The sequence below is a fragment of the Protopterus annectens genome, chromosome 8.part0 (assembly GCF_019279795.1).
Source record: "Protopterus annectens isolate FY-2018-M chromosome 8.part0, PAN1.0, whole genome shotgun sequence".
In the NCBI taxonomy this organism is placed as follows: domain Eukaryota; kingdom Metazoa; phylum Chordata; order Ceratodontiformes; family Protopteridae; genus Protopterus; species Protopterus annectens.
Window position 1 is genome coordinate 1,101,482,644 of NC_056741.1, and position 19,665 is coordinate 1,101,502,308.

Below are 19,665 nucleotides of genomic sequence, written 5' to 3' on the forward strand. Positions count from 1 at the left end.
GTGTTTAAAAATTGCGCCAAAACTTTTAAAGTGATAGCATGCAAATTACACTTGTAGCTTCCACTAAGCAAACTCCTATGTAATACCTAATACATATATAATACTATTTGAAATACAATATAAAATACAAATACCTCAGCGATTAGTGGAAGCTACAAGTGTAATTTGCATGCTATCACTTTAAAAGTTTTGGCGCAATTTTTAAACACAAAAACAACTGTTACTATATATACTGGTAATTAAATGGAAACTTTGTTCTGAGGAAGACTGAGATGTATCAGTTGAAAGCGCTTAACTATTTGTATTAACTTCACAATAAATTGGAATATATTTTTACGTTCATCACTCGTACGAGCTGTTGTTTCCACCTTTGGCTTATCTACTTTTGAGTTATATTGTCGTTTGCTGCTCTCGTTTGGATTAGTTGCATGACGGTAATTTAGGTTTAGAGAGCAGGAAGGGAGTTTATGGTTAAAGACCAACTGGGGAATTTAGGTTTGGGGAGTGAGAGGAATATTTTTAGGGCTAGGGAACAAGGATTCAGGTTTGGGTTTGGGTTAGTGACCAGGTGGGAGTTTTAGGGTTAGAGTTAGGGTTCTATGAGGGCATGGTAGTTTACTATGGCTGGGTTGTGAGAGGGCAATGTGACTCACTAGAATCAGGCCCTTGCTAGGTAGGGCACTTGTCATTTAGGGGAAGTAACAGTCAGCAAGTCAGGCATGAGCTAAAATAGCGCATACACTTGCAGTGCACCCACTAGAAACTGTATGCATTTTACCGTTGACATGTTGGGCACTAACATGAAAAAAATACAGTATACATCTGAAATCATTTTCAATATTTTAAACACTCACAGCTAACACTGAAAGTAGATTTTTGATATTAGTATATTATTACTGTACTATAAATCTTCCTGAAAGGTGCTTCACTGGTTGAGCTCATACTTAATAGCATATTCCAAATTAGCTTTGGAATTGACATTGCCTTGTATCCAGAAGCTATAGTAAGTTTTGCAGCTTAAACAGCCTGCCAAGGATAGCACAGCCCTTGGATACATCCTTACCAAAGCATCGGAAATACCCCTGCACTACCAAAACACTTATTAAAGCATTACAATTTCCAAAAGTGAAGTACAAGCTCTCTCTTAACTATTAACAGATCATTTCCAGCTTAAAGCAGTACAGTGATAGGTTCATAGGTGTGTACTAGGCTAATGGCCCTGGAGTCTTTACAAGCCTAGCCCATAGGATTACCCTGGCATCATGCCAACCAACATTAGTTTCCAGTGCTTCTGTTGGGTAGAGCCACTGGAGTATTCCCTGGGGGTGAATTTTCTATTTCCCATCCACTCATCAAGATTTCTCTTGAAAAGGGCCAGTGAGGTGCTCTGTTTGACATGTATGGGAAGTCTATTCCATAGCATGAGCAGTCTCTGGGTTATGACCTGTCCCTCCAGCATGTTCTGTCGATTGTGGTAATGAGGTTGAGGTCTCTGCAACGTGTGGTGAGGAGGGATTGGGATCTCTTTAGATGTAGCATTTCTAACAGAGCTGGGTCAGACATGGCTTTGTAAGTCAAGCAGAAATCGCCTCTAAGTAGGTGATATGAGACGGAGAATAGTTAGAGTTTTTTGAGTCTGTCCATATAAGACAACTGTTTAAGGCCTAGGATCATCTTTGTGAGGTACTTTTGCGGCCTCTCCAGTTGTTGCAGGTGTCTAGTGAGGTACATGCCAAATGGGGCATTGTACTCAATGACTGGCCTAATGAGGGAAGATTAGAGGGAGACAATGACCTCTTTCTTCCTGGATGCAAAATGCTTAGTAATGAGATGTGCCACATAGAAGGACTTTCTGACCACAGTGGCAACGTGGTGATCAAAAGAGAGGTTGCTGTCAACCTGTGTTCCCAGATCTCTTATAACGCCTTCTGTGTTCAGTGGACTACCATTGATGTGGTAATTCATGGGAACCAAGTTTTTCCCAAAGGGGATGATTATACATTTTTTGGCATTGAGCTTAAGGCCATGGTTCTGACTCCAGTCGTTGGTCTAAGTGAGGCCTTTCTGCAGCATGTCAACATCACTTGGGGAGTTAATAATAGCTCCCAACTTGCAATCGTATGCGAACTTTGTCAGCCAGAGTCCCTTCGTATTGGTCTGGACTTCAGAGAAGTAGATACCAAACAGGAGAGGACCCAGGACAGAACCCTGTGGGACTCCACTCGTGACTGGTAGGCAGTCTGACTTGGAGTCAGCTACTTTTACACTGTGCGTTCTGTGAGCCAGTTTGCAACCCATCTAGTGATATAGGGGCTGATGCCTAGCTTAGTCAGTTTTTCTATGATTCCTGAGTGGGGAATGATATCAAAGACCTTGACCAGATCAAGGTAGGCTGTATGGACCACCTTGCCTTCATCCACAGCTCTGGTGACTGACTCAAAGAAGTCAACCAGGTTGAGCAGGCATGATCTACCCTTCACAAAATCAGACTGTGTAGGATCCAGAGTTCGGAGATTCACTATATCCTTGTTTATTAGGTCCATGATGATGCGTTCCATAGCTCTGCATATCAGACTCATCAGGCTAATGGGGCGATAGTTCCCAGGGTTTGTAGTCACTCCTCCTTTGTGGAGAGGGATGACTGAGCAGTGTGCCATTCAGTAGGGACAAAGGCTGAGGTGAGGCTGTGACTGAACAGGCCACACAGGTGTGGTGCCAGTTCACTCTGCAGTTCATGTAGAACACAGCCAGGGATATTGTCATGTCCCATAGAAGTTGTATTCTTGGCCTTGGACAGTGCTGTCTTAACCTGTGCAGCAGTAACACTGGCTGCCTGGCAATCTACTGGTATTGTGATTGGTCCTTTGGGAGGAGAGATGGGTAAAGATGGCACTGATTCTGTTGGCCAGTTTATTGGCAATATCTGTTGGAAGGTACCATTGTGCAGTAGCTCAGAGCAAATCTGGGTACTGCTGTGGAGATTCTTTACATAACTATAGAAGGCTTGTGGTTGTCTTTACTATCTGCTGCAATTCTGTTTTCATAGCTAGCTTTAGAGGATTTGATGAGGGATTTCAACTTTTTGTTGAGGCTGATAAGGGAGTTTTTCCAGTCTTGGAACTTCACCTTATTCCGCATCAGTTTCTTCCTTCTGTTGTAAAGTTTGTTTATGGCAGGAGACCACCAGACTGGCTTCCTTTTTTTGGAGGAAAGTGTCTTGGTTCTATTGGGTATGGCGAGATCCATGCATTTGTCTATATGTTCGTACAGTGCATTGGTGTATCATTCGGCGGTCATGCAACTATTCTCCATTTGCATGGATGCCGTGAAGTTAGCCACCTCCATTTTTGAGTTAGCTCTGTTAGCTTTGGAGAAGTTTTTCATGGTGGTTACCTTTGCAGGGGGGGGGGTGTCATGTGGATTTCCAAGGTGATTAGCTTGTGGTCGGACCTAACAAGGGAGGATTTGACTGTTGGTGTAGAGCAACAGTCACCCATGTTAGTAATGACCAGGTCAAGGATGTTGCTACCTCTAGTGGGGGTAAGAACGAGCTGGCCCAGGGCTTTGGAATTAATGAATTCCAGGAAACGTTGGGCAAGTGTATTGGTACATGAGTAGTTTTCCCAGTTAATGGAGGGGTAGTTGAAGTCACCCAGTATGAGAGTGTTAGGTTGGACCCAAATATTCTCCAGGGTGCTTAGGAACATGGAGTGTGAGTCTTGGGACATGGTTGGGGACCTATAGCAGGCTATGACCTGAATAGCTGTCTTACCAATGTTAGCTGCACCTGAAATATCTCCGATGCATTATGTTGGGGTAACAGTCTGGAAGTGTGCGCATCCTTTATGCATATGGAAACACCTCATGATAGACAGAATGAAAGGGAATCTGTTGTGGCCAGAAAAATAAAAGTCATAATGAAATGGTGTAAGTACAGTATGTGGAACAGATAAGGGTTTGGAAAACTTTGAATGCGAAAAATAGTTATTGATGGAAGGAAAAGATTATTTGAGCATGTAACAATGTCCAGCTTTGCAATGAATACATGGAAAGTAAGGATAAAATATTGAAAGAAACAGTCCTGAAATTATAAATGACAAACAAATATTTAAATTTATGTGGGGTAGTCCAATGGTTAAATTGCCATGAAAACAAAAACAGCAGTTAAGGCAAATGTGAATCAAGGCTCTAACTGAAAAGAGGTGTGCAAGGCTCAGTTGTAATGTGGAGGAAGACAAAATGTTGCATTTACTTTAAAATGTTCATTTATAAGTTATGGAACTGAGTGAAAAAAAAATTGTAATGACTAAAATCTTTGGTTTAACATGGGTTATATAGTAGTATACATGAGGATGTGAGTACTGTTAAAAAGTCGTACATTTAAAACAAGATATTTCCTTGCTATGTGTGTCAATTATGAAGTCCGGAAGGAAAGCCTATTTATTATTACAACTATAAGAAGGATCAAGCAATTGTTTACTCCTGAATCTTCGGGGAATGGTCTTTGTGTAAAACAGAGGCTGGCACTCATAGTCCAGAGCTTTGCATTTTCATGGAGGTAAGCCATGATGAGCAGTGCTACATGGTTATGCAAACCACATCTTTCAGGATGACTATTAAAATGCTGAGGCATTTTGTTAAATATACCTCCCTAAAGCAAAAGCCTAATATGTCCCAGTGCTAGGGGGATAGCTAATACACAGATAAGGGCATCACATGTTTGTGTAGCCGTAGGATTCATACAAATGAATCTAAAATGACCTCATTTGCATGCTAAATGTGTACATGGCCCTAAACTTATGCCAGTAAGCAGCACTTTACCATGAGAATTCAGAGCTGCAAGAGAGGAAGGAAAAAAGGAATATATCCTGCCATACATTTTAAAAAGTGATACAATTACTGATTTTATTTAAAGAATTTTTTTATTGTACTGTAGTGCTTGTGCAGACATGGACAAACTACTGAAGGGGTCATTGGAGAAATGTTTCATTTTGGTGCTTGTGCACACTTGGTCAAACTACTAAAGGGATTTCTGAGGGAAATGTTTAGTTTTGGTGCTTCTGCGTACTTGTCCAAACTTCTGAGGGGACCACTTGGAAGCATGTTTTATTTTGGTGCTTCTGCATACTTAGACATATTACTGACGGGACTGGTTAGGAAGATGTTTCATCTCGGTGCTTGTATATACTTGGCAAAACTGTTGGAACAATTGTTGGAAGAAATGCTTCATTTTGATGCTTGTGCATATTTGGTGAAAAAGGATCACTTGGGTAAATGTTTCATTTTGGTGTTAGTGAAATGCTTCCACATACACGGTCAGACTGCTGAAGTAATCGCTCAGCAAAATAATTTATTTTGTGTCATTGTAGAGATTGTGCATACTTAAGAAAAACTACTGAAGGGGTTGCTAGGTGAAAAATGTAATTTGTCTGTCAGGGAAATGCTTATGCATAATTAGGCCTACTGACGGGATGGCTGGCAACAAGTTTGTGGATTGCAACTCAGATATCAAAGGGGAAGTATCACTTTCAACAATGGATGTGTGTACTACACGGATTTTGGACTATGAATTTCAAGAACACCTCATTAGCATACATCACTTTACAAAATTTCTTATTTGCATCTTATTATACTTAAAGCATTTTGCATCAGTATAAATGGCCTCTATAAATCTTGCCTTTGCTAAGCTCATTCAGGAACATCTCTTTTGCGTCAATGACTATGAATACCAGACATAATACATTTAAGGAAATGAACCTTATATTTTTCAAATTGTTTTTAATGGGAAATGTTTTTGTGCATGCTATGTTCTATATTATTATACCTTTTTTCTTTTTATGTTATGCTTGTATATAGCTTTACTAAAGTGTCTCCTAATATTCTGTGCTTTGGGATGTCCATTGTTCACTTAAAGGTACCTCAGGCAGAAGGGACTTTGGTATAAAATTTAAACCAAAAAGTGGTTATTATTTTCTTAAGTAATCACAAATACATTTAAATACTACTGTACAATTTTCAGTTCAATAATGCTCAAAAGTACTCCAGTCTGTTGTTACAACCAATCACAATTCATCTTCCACCCAAAGCCATATGCAGTAGTATGTGAAGATTTCCTTGTTTTACTTTCCTATCATTCATTTGTACACAAGAATTCAACCTTTTTGACTTCCAAAATGGCCGCATATTGAGTAACAGCTTAACTCTTGCTCTCCCAGTTTGAAAACAGAAACTCAGCAGAGAAGGCCAGTAGACTTTTGTGTTTATTTGTAAATTTCAGTGGGTCTATAGTATATCACTGAACGCTTAAAAAAGCAAATGATGAATAATCAACCCCATGCAAGTGAAAGATCACAATCTGGAAAGCTCAGAACAGTGATTTTTTTCCAAGGGAAAAAAAATTGCTTTTCCAGAAACAAAAAAAAAAGAAAAAAAAATTTAAATAATACATAAAGTGGGGGCTCCCCCCCCCCCCACATCCACCTACTTAAATATACCAACTCCGGGATCGCACTACAATGCCGAAAACAGCAAAGTAACAGAAACGGGCAAGCAAATTCTTTCCCTGGGAAAGAATTTGCTTAAAAGCCGCTTCGCTATTTTGCCTTTTCATTGTTTTAAGTTTGACCAAGACGCATTCGATATAATGCGTCTTCTATCATCTAATAGGAACCCAATTTCAGTAACTGGCTAGTAAGTCTACTGCCTGGATGCCAGGAAAAAAGAAACACAGAGCACCTGGGAAAAAATCAGGTACAAAAAAAGTAAGGATGAAACGCTGACTGTGGAAAGTTCTGCAGCTGTTCAGCAAAAAGCAATGCAATCTCCAGACATGACTCCCAGTAATCTACAGGAAGTTATAAGACAACTGCACACAGACATGGTTAAAACAAATGAAACACTGATGGAGTATATCAGCACAAACAGAAAAGTCTGGATAAAATGGAAGATGCTTTAAACAGATATTCAGACGAGGTGATAAAGCTGCAAAAATCAGAGGTTGAAATGAAGAAAAGGCTGGCTGAATATAAGACTGCTCAGGAAGAGATGTTTAAAAAAATAATACAATTAGAGGACAGAGCACGTAGGGAAAACCTGAGATTTTCAGTCGCACCAGAGAAGCTGGAAGGAACAGACTGCATTAATTTTCTGAAAGCACAAATAAACAAATGGACTGGTATTCCACAGCAGGAGTTGTTAGTTTAAAGGCACATTATGTGTATGCTCCAAACTTGGCTATGAGAAAGCAACAGAAGGGGTTACATGGGACAGAAGCAGATCCAAATCACTTTAATAATAAAGACAGATAAGCGGTTTTGTTTCGAACATTCAAAAACTTCATCAGATATTGAAAGAACAATAAAACCATAAATTTATATACTTCTAAAACCATATGATCAATACACAGCCTGTCAGATAGTTTAAAACAACACACCCACAAAACCTACTATCCCTTAAACAGCCATATAGACTATCTATTACTATAAATTAAATTTCTAGTCTCCCACCAGGACACAAGTGCTCTTCAGCAATTACATTCTGCTTGCCGAGCACACTCAAGCAAATCTGCAGTCTGCGGCTACCACTCCACCCATACAGTATAAGAAGGAATCAGTACTGCAAACTAAACAAGGATATACATTTTGAGCCTCAAGAGCAGGAGCACACTCAAGCAAATCTGCAGTCTGTGGCTACCACTCCACCCATACAGTATAAGAAGGAATCAGTACTGCAAACTAAACACGGATATACATTTTGAGCCTCAAGAGCAGGAGCACACTCAAGCAAATCTGCAGTCTGCGGCTACCTCTCCATCCATACAGTATAAGAAGGAATCAGTACTGCAAACTAAACAAGGATATACATTTTGAGCCTCAAGAGCAGGCACACTCAAGCAAATCTGCAGTCTGTGGCTACCACTCCACCCATACAGTATAAGAAGGAATCAGTACTGCAAACTAAACAAGGATATACATTTTGAGCCCCAAGAGCAGGGTCAGTCCACCCAGGCATTCTACTTGTATGTTTTATGAGAGTGAGGCTATTACATTAGCAGTATTTCTTAGTAGTTCTCAGCTTGCTAATAAAACTGACTGTTCTAGCCTTGTGTCCTCCCCACCCCCCGCTAGTATAGTAATCCCAACTGTCCAATAGACAGTATACATTTAATTCACATCCATGTGACTAAATTAACCATCAAGCAGCCCTCTCAGTGCTTTCTGCCTTAGTTTGTATCACTTGGAGGCCCACCTGTTTATTTGCATCTCTATACATTCCCATTCATTGTTAATGCTTCTCCCTACTCTAATCTGTGTACAAACTGGTTACTAATCAGCAAGTCAATGTGAAGACACACTCTCAACCTTAATAAATTTTGCTGTCTCTTCTCTCCTTCCCTTTACAGGTAGTTTGAATTATTACTTACCCCCTCTGTGGCCTTCACTGATTTCCACTGATTGCCTCTCTGGTTTCTTTGCATTCCACCTGGTTTACACCCATTGTGCTATCTCCCTCCCCAATACAAAGTCTATATTAGAATCCTGCTGAGCATGGAGCCATCTTTAAATTTCTAGTCTCCCACCAGGACACAAGTGCTCTTCAGCAATTACATTCTGCTTGCCAGTAAGCCATTAGACCTCAGGAATTTGTTTTAAAAGTGTTCAGATTTGTAAAGTAATACTTACTTTTTTTTCTTGTCTTGGTTGACTCTGCCCCGCTCTGTTCACCCTCGCTAATGCTCAGGCTCTCCCCGCTCCCTTGCCCTGCCCCCTATTCCCTCCTGCCCCCACTACCTCTACATTTATAGTAATCGCAGCCACACCCACAGCTCACCCTCACATCAACTCCACCAATCACAGCTCCTCAAGTCATATCACATTATATCACACCAACTTGCTCCACACAAAATACTCCCAATCACTCTCATTCCCACTAGGCATTTTTACATCACCCACACTACTTCCCCATCCACATATAGTGCAACCCTATAATTCCTATTCAGACCCCCCACCTAGAAACAACTTAAACTTTATAACCATAACTATCACACAACTAAGTCTAGTCTGTCTTCTCATAATTCTTTACAACACCACAAGTTATCACTCTAGCAATATCCCTAAACTTAGTAGCACAACACTGCATTATGCACTCTCGTACACAGACACCACACATTATAATAATATCTGCCCACAGTTATTCAAGAACTACATAACGGACCAATTCAGAACTAAACACATATGCTCTCATTCCTACTCCAAAACACAATACTTTCTCACACTCCTCACCAAACTCCAACATCTGTATAACCATTTTAACTCCAGGCTCACCATAAGTGGGGATATCCACCCCAACCCAGGCCCAAATCCATCCTGTCCAACACAAACTGCTCCAACACAAATGTCAGAACATAACACCCCCACTTTCTTCATCCCTGGGCAAATCAACAACAGCAGCAAAACCAACTATCTTTTAATGCTAAATATTAATAATAGAAGTATCAGAAATAAAATACCTGAACTCCAGGCCACAATAGCACACTACTCCCCAGACATAGTTGCTTTAACAGAAACCTGGCTAAATAAAAACATAGCTAACTCAGAAGCTCTCCCTACCGGCTACAATATCATTAGACAAGACAGACCACTTCGTAAAGGGGGTGGAACTGCCTTACTGTACAAGTCTAACTTAACTGTCTGTCAATTACCAAACTCCTACCACTCCCCCAATAATTGGGACATGCTTATCTCACAACTTCAACTTCACACTAAAAAGGTCATCACCACAATTGTGATCTATATTCCACCTGGAAATACACCTGCTAGCCTTGAAGACTTCTTATCCTGGTGTTCTTCCACATACTCACAAGAAACCCTTATTCTGGGGGACTTCAACCTTGATTGGTTCACCTGTATATCAGAACCACCAAGTAATTTAATAAATCTCCATGGCTACCAGCAGCTAGTTCAAATTCCAAATAGATGTGATAAAAAATCTAAAAGGGAATCCATCCTTAACTGGGTCCTAACTAACAACCCCACATTGTACCCTCTCACAGGCAGTCTCCCAGACACTTTAAGTGACCACAAGATAATATACTTTATACGTAGTAGAACAAGCATATGCAAAACCACTAACTATATATCCACTAGAAACACAAAACAATTATCTCCTGAGGTCCTCAGCACTTTACTCTGTAACTGTGACTAGACCCCCCTAAAAACCCTCCCACTTGACCAGGCTGTAGCATATTTCAACAAAACATTTCTACAACACCTAGGCACTGTCGCTCCATTGCGCAAAATCAAGGTTAGAACCTCTACAAACCCCTGGCTCAGTAAAGAAACCAAACAAATTCTCAAGTCCAGAGACACTGCCTGGCTTTACTATCAAAAAAACAAAGAAACACAAAGCCTAACTAAGTACCAAGAACTGCTCAACCGTGCAAAAAAATGCATTAGCTGGACAAAAAAATCCTACTACACAACATTACAAACTAAATACCAACACAATCCGCAAAGATTTTGGAAAAATGTAAACCAGCTACTAGAATCCACCCAAAAGGCTACCCCCAAACCAACCACCCCTGACACTAAAGTTCCCATCGAAACACAATTCAACTCCCACTTTGTGAACTCAGTTCTATCCTTAGTATCACAGGGCAGTTCCTTCCTCACTATCCCCCCAACACAAATAACACTAATACAAGCCTTACCCTCAAAACAGTTTCCACCACTTCAATCAAAAGCATGCTCTTCAAACTAAAAACCTCATCAACAGCAGCCGACCTACTCCCCAGCTATTTATTGAAACTCACAGCAGATGCTATTGCTATCCCAGTCTCCACTCTCATAAACAGATCAATTGTTGAAAACTATGTGCCCAAATTCTGGAAAATATCCTATGTTACACCCATGCATAAAGGCAGGACCTCCACTGAACTTAATAACTACAGACCCATTGCTTTACTCTCCCCCCTGGCCAAAATACTAGAAAAATGCATCCATACCCAGATGCTAAACTATCTCCTAGACAGCAACATCCTGTCACCTACTCAGCATGGTTTCAGACTTGCCCATAGTACCACTACAGCCCTCCTCTGCTTCACAGACACAGAAAACCATCTCAAAAATGAAGGCCTACAAGTGTCAACTCTTTTTTTGGATATGTCTAAAGCATTTGACACAGTCTCATGCCAAATCCTGCTAAACAAACTAAACCAATATCATCTATCAAATTCCACTCTTACCTGGTTCCAAAGCTACTTAACTGACAGGTACCAAGCTGTGAAATGGGAAAATTATCTCTCTCTCCTCAGGTGCCCATAACTATAGGAGTCCCACAGGGTTCTGTCTTAGGACCACTACTATTCACAGTCTTCACAAATGACCTCCATACCTCCACACAGCATGCATCTATAATTCAGTATGCAGATGACATTACCTTAATCTGTGCTGCACAAAACATTCCCACCCTCCTGCAAACAACTCAACTAGCATTCTCTGACGTTGAAAACTACCTTACCAAAGCCCAACTTTTCCTCAATCCAAAGAAAACTCAGCTTATGATTATAACCAGTTCTAACAAAAGCACTAGCAGTCAATTCACTATCTACTCCACAAAATGCCACTCCAATTGCTCCAGTGGCACAGGCTAAGCTATTGGGAATAACCATAGACTCCCACCTAAAATTTGATAGTCATCTCAACTTAACTATTAAAAAAGTACATGCCAAACTGGGGTCACTCTACCATATCAAACCATTTCTTACCAACAACACAAGATCAGCCATTGCTCGCTCCCAGCTTCTATCCACCCTACTCTATGCATCTCCCACTTTGACTAATCTCAACAAAACTGAACTAAGCAAAATGGAAGCCTGCTATAACAGAATTGCCCGCTTTGCTGCAAATTGCTCATATAGAACTCATCACTGTACTGCTTTGAGACAGCTCCACTGGCTTGAACTGCCCAACCTCCTAACCTACAATCAGCTCTGCCTCTGTCATTCTATTACCTCCCCAATATGTGTCCTGCCCTCAAAAACCTAGTGCAACATTACTCAGCCAAAAGGCCTCTTAGATCATCAAGCAAACTACTACTAGAAGTCACCAACAGCTATAATAGCTTTGGCGATGCACTATATAGTAGTTCAGTGGCTAAAAAATGGAACTCTGTCCCTACTAGCATTCAAAACGCATCATCCAAAGCCTCCTTTAAAGACCTCATCAGGCAACATCTCAAGCAAAGTTGGCAGTGCCATGATTGCTCCACAGGCTAGTAAAAGCAGATAACATATACATACTAAATCTAGACCACTTGATAATAGTTTTCAGTCTTACTCACAAACACTGGCTAATCTACAATGTATGTACTGTATCTGTGTACTATGTATGTATTCTACCTATGTTCCAAATGTCAGCTGTACACCACAAATCTATTAATTACCTTTATTTTTTAAATTAATATTTTTTTTGTTTGTTCTCCCTCTACTGTAACTATTTATGTGCCACATACCTCTGTAAAAACATGTCTCTTGTAATTTGTGTGTATACTGATCATGTCTAAATAACTAAATGTGTCTGTAATTTTTCTTTGTGGAGCTTTTCTCCCTGGGCCTCTGCTGAAAAAGGGCCTTTTCGGCTCAGTCAGACACCCCCGGTTAACAAATGTAAAATAAAAATAAAATAAAAAAATAAATAAATCTAAATCTATACTATATTATAAAAAACAACAAATGCATCTTTCATCCTCCTATATATTACATTTTCAATTTTCATTTAAATAAAACAATCAAATGTGAGACAGAATAAAATCATATGTAAAAATTCATTATCTATAAAAATAATTCATCTTGTCATTGCGTTTAATTTTAAAATTGGAGCAATGCTGACTTGTTCATTAAGATCCAGCCAGCAATAAGCATTCCATAAAATCTGTCAGTGGATGGGGGTGTTGGTAATCTCCCATCCCTCATTGGCTGTTGTTGTAACCCCTGTCCCCTTTTCTTTCTGATCTCTATAAAGGCGGATTTACTAAAAGGAGGTTGTCATTGAGCATGCTGTTGTTATTTGAGTTATTATATGTGACATTCCTTGCCATTTTGCCACTCTTCGCACTGCCCTGAGATCAGTAGTTGGTATCGTATCGACCAAATCTCTTAGATCCCCAAATTTGTGAGCTCAATGGATGTGGCTAGGCTTATGCATGCTGGTATACAAGCCTATCCTTTTCTAATTAGTCCTTTAGAGCGGACTGTAATAGTACAGCAATAGTGTACATGGCATTGTGCCAACAATGTGAGGGCTTCTATACTGGCAAGACTGAAAGGAGGCTCCTTAAAAGGATATATGAGCACCTATATGAAATACATAAAAATAAAAGTATGAATGTGCTGTATAGACATATAGCAGAAATACCAGGATCATAACTTCAAATTTGTGGCTCTACAGAAAGTTAAACAAGAAGTTAGGGGGACTATGGAAGGTACATTCGGAAATTAAGAAAATCCACTGGCAGATTTTATGGAATTAATGTTTGGAAAAATGCTTTTGGGAAGGGAAGAGAGGGGAGAAAGTTAATTGTAAGTAAAGAAAACATTTTTTTTTCTTAATAGTACTATTTTTGTGGTGTTTGGTTTTCTTTGCATTCTATAAAGTAAAAGTTTTCTCAGTTATTTTTAAGTGTAAAGGGGATTGTAAATATGTGCTGCTGTTCTTTTTTCTACACTTTTTTTCTCCATTCTCTCTTTCTTCTTGTTCATTTTTAAGAAACGCAGGCACTGCAATATAAAAAAAGCCTGATTAAAACAGCATGACAAAAGAAAAATTAATGTGCTTTTTCCTCGTTCTTGCATGGGGTAAGGACTGGATTAAGGATCTTAGATTCATTTAGTAACATGTTTTAAGAGAAAGCAAGTAGATGAACAAGAATATTAAATATTATGAGGCTTTTTCTAGCAAGTCAATGTATGCTTAGTAGGAATTCTGTATCTGGCCTTCATGTCTCCATAGAAACAAAATGATGGAGAAATTGACTGTCTGCTTCTCATGTCTCCATGGAGATAATCTGATAATGAGAAATTGGCTGTCTGGTTCTCATGTCTCCATGGAGACAATCTGATAAAGAAAATTGGTTACAGTCTGGTGGAGACTGACTGGCTGGGGAAAAAAAGAGAAGCTGGCTAGGAGATGATGTTCTCTGAAAGCATTCAGGGGTTTTCCAAGCTGGGAGAGTTATAAAGATAAGCCAAAACCAGTTAGCACTTAGAAGCACCTGCTGCACCATGCATCTTAGCATGTATAACCTTTCTTTTAGGTTAACTCAGGCCTGTTAGTGTGGCTGTCAGTTTGGGACATTTGTTCCTATTAGGAGAGTGAAACTGCAATACTTGAAGATGTACATAGTTTTGTGTGTTAGTATTAAATTAATAGGTTTTAGGGGGCATTTATTTTGTGGGCTTTCAATACAACAAAAAGTGCAGTGCTTTTTTCCAGAGATGCAACTAACTATTTTTGCACCCTGTGCCACACCGTTATCTGGTGCCTCTCCCTTGAACTTTAACTTGAACAGTATAAAAAACTCTTTTTTTCCTTTTAAATTGTAGCAAACTGCTTGATATTTGTAGCAAGCAGTGGCTACAGTTTATGTTACATTCAGTGCTTCAGTTTTGACCACCAGTGCAATACTTGCATTTATTTCTACATGGTGGTATGAACCGACGACTGATCAGAGACTATCATGTCCTGTAAAACTCTGTACCCTAGGGTAGCTGCCCCCATTACTCCTCCCTACCTATGCCCTTGCTTCTTTCACAACTTGAATATGGGCTAGTCTGGTAACATCAGCCTTCAAAAAACACCTCTCCTCCTTACAAACTTCTGCCAGTAAAATCTACAGACATATTATTCTCTCAAGATATAAAATCAATGCCAGCTTTTGTTTAAAGCTCACTGGCTGCCCATCTCTCATAGGATAAAACATTTGCTAGGCTCCCTACTCTTCATACTTATCAACCTCCAATCCTTTCTTTTCTTTGCCGAACATCATTTATTCCCATGTACCTCAGACTACAACTTCACTGTCCTTCTCCCCAACATAAGCTCCCTCCAAAAACCCAAATTAAAGCTGCAGTGCTCAGATCAAATTTTCTCCAACCTAGGAACACATCTACCCAACACAGCAGGCATGGTCATGTGCAACTTCTTTTAAAGTATTCAAAAGGGATCTGGAACATTTCCTCTTCAAAGATGCCTCTTACACCTGCTCCACATGGTAAGTAAGTCCCTTACACCAACAGAAATCTGGCTCCTGATGTAAGCCTGCTTTACAGATAGGCCTTACACCAAGAACAAGTTTTTTTTTAACTGGGCAGGCTTACACAGGAGTAAATCACTTACACTGAGTGCAAGTATTTTGGAATCCGGCTTCTAGTTTCTGTACAGACTGGAAGTAACTGCTAGGCTTTTGATTAGTTGTCCATTACAGTTAACAAACAAGTATATGTTGAGCTCTCCACATACAGTTAATTTGTTATCACCATAAAAATGTATTTCTTGCAATCATTTGTCTACTAAGGCAACTAGAGATGGAAGGAGGATAGACAGGACAGCAAGTATTATTATGACGTGGTTTTCTGTTATGACTTGGGCTAATATTCATTTATGTGAAATGCATTTTTTTTTCTATAGATGAGAGAAAGTTGTAGGTTACTGTCTTATGGCCTATCAGCATATCCATCTCATTTGAAGGACCCTATACAGTTGTCAAAGTAGACAAAAGAGTCACTTCTTACAGATGTAGATAGGTGAGTTTCACCTTTTAATAAAATATTCCATAAAAGCTGTGACTTTGGGTACTGCTGGTCAGTTCAGGATTCCAGTGATGGCAATTTGTTTTTTATGCTATATATGTTTAAGTACTACTATACTGAGGTGCTAGCCAGTGTAATATTTTGGATGTATTAAGTATGGAAGAAATATGGTTATTGTACATAACCTAATAATACAATTATAAGGAGTACTCTAATTAAGACATGTCTTAGTTTTTTGTGAAGTTTTACAAGGCAATGTTTTATGCAGTAAATTAAATCTGGTATGGATGTGTTTGGATGTCTGTATTCCTTGTTCTACAAGGAATGTCTACTATGTTTCAGTAGCTATCTGTACAAGATTCTGAGGAGGTTGTTTGGTATGGCATGAAGTGTGTAGGTACCTTTTTTTGGAGTATGAGTAACTTTAGTCATTGCTAAGTTAACAGTGGTCAGAATAAGTGTAGTCAGAATCAGGCACCGGTAGGTTGTCATCAGAAATTTACGATTGGAAGCAAGTATTTACAGAGTTTGATATATAATAGTAGTTTCACACTGACTAGTGTTAACAGAACTGTAATGCAAAGAAGAGGAAAGGGAGTAGGGTTGAAAAGGACAGCTTTATTACCAATAGTGTGCCACAGAATTCACAATGTTGTGTGATGCAAAGGTATATGTAAGGGCATTTGCTAAACAAAAGGCATTTATTGTCTGTACAAATTCATTATTAGTAACATATGCAGGTGAAAATTTTATGTGGTTATTGTATGTTTAATTGACAAAGTAAGTAAAAGGGGGTGTGGTGTAGACAGAGGAAGACTTAAAACCAAAATAAAATATTAGTTTATTTTACTGAGAAAGAGCAGCATCCCAATTTGCAATGTTAATGGGACAGTATTACACAGGGATTTAAATATGCCTGCGACAGGTAGAAAAAGGGGTGTGGCAAGGGGGTGGTCATCTGCATAGGCACAGCTGTAGCATCCAGGAAGACACTATGGATTAGTGTTCTTCTACTACTGGCATTTAACTGCATTTCTATGAGTGGCAAAGTATTGAACAGACAGTGTGGGACAAGTGCATATCTGTGCTAAAGATGACTACAAAAATGACTAGGCTTGAGAATGGGCTTTTGGGAAACCTTACACTTATCTGACCCTCCACTTCACGGTAAAGCAAAGGCTGAATGTGAAATGGACATCCAACCACTGGATGGAGAAATTCTCAGAAGAAAGGAACTTCTGGGTAGATAGAAGCGAACATGTTACTTGTTGGGGGGGGGGGATAGACCGTTTTTATATAACAAAAGAAGGGATGCTATGTTTCTTAAAGAATAGGAAAATGCACTACTCAACCAATAAACACGCTACAAAATATTAACAGAAAATACATAATTCCAAATCCTTTTTTAAACACTTTGATTTGACAGTTAGTAGTGATACGGGTGGGGATGGGGCAGACTCCCTCTGAGCCTATCAGTGCTGTTTCAGCCCTTCTTCTTTAAGGTACTATTGCTTAGCTGCTGGCACTTATGCCCCTCTTTTGCTGGGACTGCAACAGGTAAGAGCCCGACAATCATTTCATTTTGGGACTGCAACAGGTAACAGCCCTAAAGTCATTTCATTTTGGACTCCATAGTTTGGAAATTCTTTCTTTCAACCTATATAAATGTATAACACAACCATAGCTCAATGCAGATGAAGCAGTTTACCTGTCTATCAGAAGCCACACAGCATTTAACTTGTCTTAAGTGTGTAATAATCTCTTTACATTTTTGAACAATGGTTAAGTACAAGCATACACTGGTAAGAAGAAGAGGATACCTTAATGGTAAAGACGACAGAACCATGTGGTCACAGTGAAAGGCACAAGCTGTACTTTCAGTTTCAGTACTAACAAGCAGTTGTCAAACTCTGCCATGAGTGAATCCTGCCGGAGATTTATCTTTAAATAAGTAGCTGTCATTTTCTTCTGCTTTTCATTATCAGAATGGGTAATAAGGGGCTTAGAACGATAGGAAAAAAAATGAAGTTACAAGTCTAAACTGCAGACAAAAATCGACTGTCATTTTGGTCATTTTCAAGAATTTTAACCCAAATATAAACACTGTTGTTATAGTACTTTAAGAATGCAACAACTTTTATTTCTCAGGTCTCAAACAAAATGCTTTTCTGTATGTTGAAATATTTTATAAACCTTTGGCAAAAAAAATCACCTTTAGGCCTAGCGATAAATATTTTATGTTCTGAACTGATTTATCAAACTGTAATATAGATTAATGGAGAGAATATTACATAATTCAGATACATTCGTCATTCATGAACCTGATTAACATTTTGAATACACAGGCTTTTAAGTTTGATAAATCTCAGTACTGTACCCTCTCCAACATACTGGCTGTTTTACTTCAGCAACTTTTTATGCACAGATCTACAGAAAATGGTTTTGTATTGCTAAAATGCAATAAAACATATTACAGTTTCTGCCATTTTTCTTGCCCAGCTAATGCAGTGAGATGAGATTTCTCTCAGCATTTCCTACTTACCTCTAGCTTCATGTTTCCTTCTTCAGCTGATCAGCACCTTTGCCTTTTCATTAATGTCAGCCAGAACTATAAAGCACTGATTTCCAGTGAATTTCTGTGAAGTATTTACCGGGTCATGTTAGGCTATTGCTTGAGAACAGCAGCGCTTCATACTGACAGACAAAACTACTGCAATGAAAGATTTCCTCTAAAGCATTCTGCTCAGCCAAGCTTTCATCCTGGAAGTGGACTGATAATCATTTCCTGCTCATTTCTGTCTCACCCCCTTCCCCTCTGTCAAAGCTTCAATACTAGGAAATAAATTAGCTTATTAATATTAAAAGCATTACAGACAGTGAGGACACAGAAGGAGGTGCTAAGATAATAAAACTGTTAAAGTGATAGTACTTCCAAATGCAGACTAATGATAATGCAATAAAACACAGTTTATGCCTTCAGCATAGAAAACAGGTTTTACGCCATTATGCACATTAACTTTAACTACACAAGAAGCATTCATTTCGCTTTACACATTGAGGCACGGTGTTGACTGCATCAGACTTTAATTTTATATATTTGGTAAATTGTGGAAGTAAAAAGTGGTCTAATAATAGCTACATAGCAAAGGTGGGGATCCACAGAGTCAGAGAGTCAAAAGTATATGTATGTATTAATGTCTAAGATTACACTGCAACTGACTTACTGGGTAAACGTTTCCAAACAAGAGAAGGAAGTTTGTTAAGGATACAGTGACAAGACAGGGTATCACAGTGCAAGTAAGGATACTGAGATGAAAAGGAGACATCTACAAAGGGCAGTTTGGAGAAATGGACAGGATCTGGAGAAATTAAAAAAAGGGCAATGTAAAGGAAAACAGACAAATGTTTTCTGGTAGTTGTAAATTGTAAACAGACATTTTAGCTTGTAGGAAACAAGTGGACTGCTACATTGACTTGTTTTGCTGACATGCAGAATAGGGGTTATGAGACTGTGTAGGATACTTTGCTAACTTCTGAGAACGATGTGCATCTTACAAGAATTCAGCCATTTTGTTTTCATTTCAAAAGAAGACTATTAGATGAGGAGGATCTGCATATTTGTAATAAAGAATGTTTTATAAGTGTCTATATATATATATATATATATATATATATATATATATATATATATATATATATATATATATATATATACACACACACACACACACACACACACACACACACACACACACATATCTGCGTGTGTAAGTGTGTATCCTGGAAGATTAAAGCAGTTGACATGCCAGTCCTATAAAATACAGTTTAAAATATGCAAATATAATTACATTCAGGTTCTT

General features: G+C 38.9%; 1 protein-coding gene across 1 annotated transcript in view; it reads right to left on the bottom strand.

The window, feature by feature from the left end:
• LOC122809256 (zinc finger protein 271-like) overlaps nt 1–18,556 on the bottom strand; it is a 115,681-nt gene extending 97,125 nt beyond the window's left edge. The window contains exon 1 of the mRNA XM_044080627.1: nt 18,348–18,556. Within this exon, the coding sequence (XP_043936562.1) occupies nt 18,348–18,359 (12 nt within the window). The 5' untranslated portion in view covers nt 18,360–18,556. The remainder of the gene's footprint in view (nt 1–18,347) is intronic.
• Between the last annotated feature and the right edge of the window lie 1,109 nt (nt 18,557–19,665).